This window comes from Nesoenas mayeri, assembly GCF_963082525.1.
Source record: "Nesoenas mayeri genome assembly, chromosome: 3".
Taxonomy (NCBI): Eukaryota; Metazoa; Chordata; class Aves; order Columbiformes; family Columbidae; genus Nesoenas; species Nesoenas mayeri.
This window is the reverse complement of record NC_137544.1, coordinates 58,563,567-58,568,697: the sequence shown is the minus strand read 5'-3', so window position 1 is coordinate 58,568,697 and position 5,131 is coordinate 58,563,567. Positions and strand designations below refer to the sequence as shown.

General features: G+C 34.7%; 1 protein-coding gene across 1 annotated transcript; it reads left to right on the top strand.

The window, feature by feature from the left end:
* Positions 1-983: 983 nt before the first annotated feature.
* Positions 984-2,457, top strand: LOC308039466 (trace amine-associated receptor 1-like; the record flags this gene model as incomplete). The annotated part of the gene is made up of 1 exon (XM_080342822.1): positions 984-2,457. The coding sequence occupies exon 1, from the start codon at positions 1,387-1,389 to the stop codon at positions 2,455-2,457; it is 1,071 nt and encodes a 356-aa protein (XP_080198948.1). The 5' UTR covers positions 984-1,386.
* Between the last annotated feature and the right edge of the window lie 2,674 nt (positions 2,458-5,131).

The following is a 5,131-nucleotide window of genomic DNA, read 5'->3' as shown; positions in this document are numbered from 1 at the left end:
TACTTGGAAATCCGTCTGTATAATGCAGGCTGTTAGTGGCAGCTGCCAGGGTTTCACAAGCTATAGTTTATCATCTATATTAAGCTTCCTTCCATTTAGCTTCTAATGACACGGTGCGCTTGTGATAACATCATGTTCTGATATCAGAAAAAAAATATTCTGTGTGTTCTATTGAGAATAACCAGAGGCAGCAGAGTCCTGAAGCAAATGGATTAAATTAATACTGGCTACATTGCCGTGTCAGTATTCTTCTGACTTTAACAACCATATTATACCATAATGATAATGCTAGTGAATAGCATACGTTAATGTTGTTTATTTTTTACAATAGTACTATTTTTCTGTTAATTAAAAGAAAAACAGATCTTTCAACAATGAATATTACTTGCCAAGTGCTTAAGTACTTTCACTAAATCCTTTTGTAAAAAGAGAGACTTGCAGAAGGGACACATTATTGAATACAAAAGAGAAGAACAGCAATATTTGTGCCCTCAGATGCAGACTAAACCAATGTTCAGAAAACGTTTCTCTCGATGTTTGTGTCTTGGCTAAAAACAGTATTAAAATAATTAATAAACATAGCAAGGCTAAACTCATAGCACTGAAATAAACTAGAGCCCAACAGAAAAGATACTTGCTTATACAGCAACTAATGCTTCAGAGTAGTCAGGCTCTTTCATTATAGTTTGGCAGCAAAAGGGCAGAAAACTTTTCTCTCCTCTGAGATATTTTTCTTACATCTCTGTTTACATCTACAGCCTACGAGAATTTTGTAGTAAGGCTTGACTTGGTGAGGTAGTGCCATCTGCTGAAAAACTGAGGGCTCATGTAAACTTTTTAGTTTTGTCCAGCTGCACTGTTATTGCTATGAGGACACAGCTGGAGGAGAGACTGAGCTTGGGCTCCTCAGATTTAGCCTTCTGGTTTAGACCCGTGGATCATAGACTTATGTAACAAAACACAAGTTGAGGGAGCTTCAGAATCTAAAATTACTGATTTTCAAGACAAAGTGAGAGATAGAGGACTCCAACAGAATTTGACGAAGAAAACTAGGACTGTTTAAACAGAAAATAAGGAAAAAGACTTTGCATCTGCTCACTAGAACGAGACATGGCTCAGTGCTGGCCCCTGAGAACCACTGCTGTTCTGGTGTGAGGACAGCCCATTATGCAGTTTACATCCTCATTTCAAGGAAAGTCCAATGATAGAAGTGTCTTTCTGTTAAAAGTTTAATTACAAAATTATTTCATCCTTCATAAATAATGAAATGTGAATTGAATTTCCTACACATCTAGATAAATGAAGGTATTTACAATTGCTTTTTTTTTTTTTTTTTTTTTCCTTCTTGCAGATCTCTTCATATAGAAAAGAAGAAAACAGCTGTAAATGTATCTCAGTATTAGGAAAATCAGTACCTGTGCTGCATACCTATGTGGACTTGAGACCTCAGTAAGGATGCAACTGTGCTGTGAATCCACAAATGGCTCTTTCCTAAGGAGCAGCTGGTCAAACAGTATCCGTGTTTCCATGTATATCTTCATGGTTTGCATTATTCTGGCCACACTGGTTGGAAATTTGACAGTTATCATCTCAATATCACATTTCAAGCACCTCCATACACCCACCAATTTCCTGCTGCTTTCTATGGCTACAGTAGACTTTCTGCTGGGATTCCTCATCATGCCTTGCAGCGTGGTGCGCTCTGTTGAGCACTGCTGGTATTTTGGGGAGCTCTTCTGCAAGATCCATACGAGCATGGACGTTATGCTGAGCACAGCTTCCATCTTCCATCTTTCCTTCATATCCATTGACCGTTACTATGCTGTGTGTGACCCTCTAAGATACAAATTAAAGATAAATGCTTTTGTTATCTTGGTTATGATATTGGTAAGTTGGATGATCCCTGCTGTTTTTGCTTTTGGGATGATCTTTCTAGACCTAAATTTGCAAGGGGCAGAAGAGATTTATAATCGTGTCCGTTGTGCAGGAGAATGCTTTGTCTTTTTTAGTGAAACTTCAGGTGTTGTGTCCTCCATTGTGTCTTTTTACATTCCTGGATTTGTCATGCTGTACATCTACAGGAAAATATACTCTATAGCCAAGATGCAAGCAAGATCCATTGACACAATTAGTCAAAAAAAGATGCATTTTGAAATGAAGAATGACATTTCATTTGGCAGAGAAAGGAAAGCTGCAAAGACATTAGGCATAATAATGGGAGTGTTCCTCATCTGCTGGAGTCCATTCTTCTTCTTTACAGCAACCAATCCATTTATGAATTATGTGATACTTCCTATTCTCATTGATGCTTTGGTTTGGTTTGGTTATTTAAATTCTACATTTAACCCAATTGTTTATGCATTTTTTTACATGTGGTTTCGCAGGGCATTGAAGATGATTCTCTTTGGAAAAGTTTTTCAACAGGACTCTTCCAGGACTAATTTGTTTTTAGAGTAATATGCTTTAAAAGCTTAGATTCATGGCTTTGAATATTTGTGTGGTGTCTGAACTCCCAGATGTACTCATTTACCAAATCCAGTTCAAGTAAATAAACAGTGATTGTGCTTTACATTTTCTTTCATTCCAGACTGTTTTTTTAGTTATAACTATTTATATGCAATGCACAGGAAACCAATACTTCAGTTTAAAAAACTTACAGCAGTTTATATCCCTGCTCTTAACTATTCTGATACAACCGATTAATTTTTTGAACAAGGGGTGTTTATATTTGCGTTTATTTATTGTCCTCTAGAAAGAGGAGAAAAACCTTTCCTATTCAATTTTCAGACATCTTTGAGTATTAACCCAAAGCTTTTAAGTTTTGTCCCCCCCCTACAATCTGTGTGTAGAGGTAAAAAAAGGCCCATAACCAGCACACTCTGTGAAGATGGGACAAAGGACAGTCATGCTACTCCTTCTGTTCCCATCTCAGCTAGTGCTTGTCATTTTATGAGTATGTCACTTAAAGGCTTTGCTGCTTAATGACATCAAAAGCATGTTTAACTAGATCAAAGACAAGGGAAAATACGACATACATAATAAAAACAAAAGGGAAAAGCAATGTCAAACCTGACAATGTCAGAAAATGATGCTTATCTATTTATAGAATAGTTAAAGTTGCAAAAGACCTTTAAGATCATGAAGTCCAACTGTTAACTTACCACTGGCAAGTCCAGCTGCCATAAAGGTAGACTCCTTTAAATGTTCTTACTTTTCTCTTAATTAATTTTAAAACCCATGTTCATTTTCTGCTCTGTTCTTATGACATGCTGTATATTGTATCAAATAAAAATCCAGTTGCTGTTGAATAGCGGTCATTTACCCTTGGATTTGTAATGCACCTTCAATACATATGCATCAGTATCAGCATTAAGTCTGAACATCCACCTTTGACCTCAGAGAATTCCATTTATTTACATCAATAGTGAACTAATTTTGTCTTTTCTTGTAAGAAAATCAATAGTACCTTTCCTATTAGTATACCTTTATAAATAATAGATTATCCAATAACAGTGATAAATTGACCTAAATTAATACTTCTTTTTATCTGTTCTGTAATGTATAGGGAAGATTTTCTGTAGAAATTTCAGTGAAAACTACATATACAGCCAGCATGACAAAAAGTGTTATTTCAGCCCATTAAATTACAAGATCGTAATCTTCTTCAAGATTATTAAATATTTAATTTCTAAGTTTCATTAGAAATTGTAACTATTAAAAATATGATAGATAGAATATACTGGCCACTAAAATAGGTTACAAAACAACACTGTTCTTCACCTTTACTTTTAGCCTCTCCTTTCAAAGACTCTTTTTGATATGTCATGTATCTACCTTAAGTCACTGCAATAGCTCACCCATACATGAGGACAAATGAATTAGTAGAGGAAACAAAAATAATAGTCTTGGACATACAGACATCTGGCTTTGTTTATCTCCTATTGATGTAAATCCTTAAGTTATATATGTATATATATATATGTATATATATATATATATACACACATATAACTCAAAATCTCCTGGGACTTAAATGTAATATCATAAAAGAAATATAAATTCCCACATTTCATTAATGTGAGCCAAGTCACAGAGGGACTCTGCCTTTTACAGGCATTGCAGTTTTGCAGAACAACAACAAAACAGGAAAACATCTACTTAAAGAATCTATTGGTGGTATTACTAAAACAGATGCAGGTAGGGTTAGCCTATAAAACTGACTTCCAAACATTCTTTTTGATCTTTTGATGCTCTGTTTCTGTATTTTCTTAATTTCAGTTTGATACCTATTGGAAAAAAATCAGTGGACCAAGCTACTTTCCAAGTTCCCTATAAGTGGGTCAAATTACTGTAGAGAAGAGTATCTCTTTCTTCTTCTATTTCTAAATATGCTATCAGTCTCAAACAAGTTCTCAGGAAAAGAGGTGGTAGAAATGGGTCTGTTTCTTCCCAGATAAATGGAGTTTTCTGACCCTTGAAAATATTCACAGGTGTTTAAATTTATAACTACTGCAGCTGGACCACAGTCTATTACAGGAGACAAGACTCAGCTTATCTCCATTCCCTTTCAGTTAGTGGAATTATAATGATAGAAAACAAGTGTGTAAGTAGGGAAAGAAAAGAATATTCCTAATGGTACCAATTTTACAACTGATTTCCATCAGATGTGTTCATTGCTAGTACTTCATAGTGCACAGCAGATGAGTTTAGAATCATAAATAATTTGGAAAAGGCGATTTTGGCAGCTGATATGTGACTCTTAAGATAAATGTTTAGGTGAGCAGTTCATTAACTGAAGTCTCCAAGAAAGCTGAGGTATGTGAGCTCACATAACCTTTCTGTTGTAGAAAAAAGGTCAACATTTTACGATTGAAGAGATTAATAAATCTTATACAATATTTACAGATGGAAATGAACTTGAGGGTTTTCTTTGTCTATGCATCTTTTTCTTTCACCACTTTAGAATTACTAATATTATGATGTATATAAAGTACAAGAACCATATTTTACAAAATGCTCCAGATACAACAGAATGCACTAAATGAAATTTATGGCGTAATGTAATTTAGTGAATTTAAGAGGCAATTAAGTTAACTTTCAACCACTTTGTTTTAAATACTATTTGCAATTA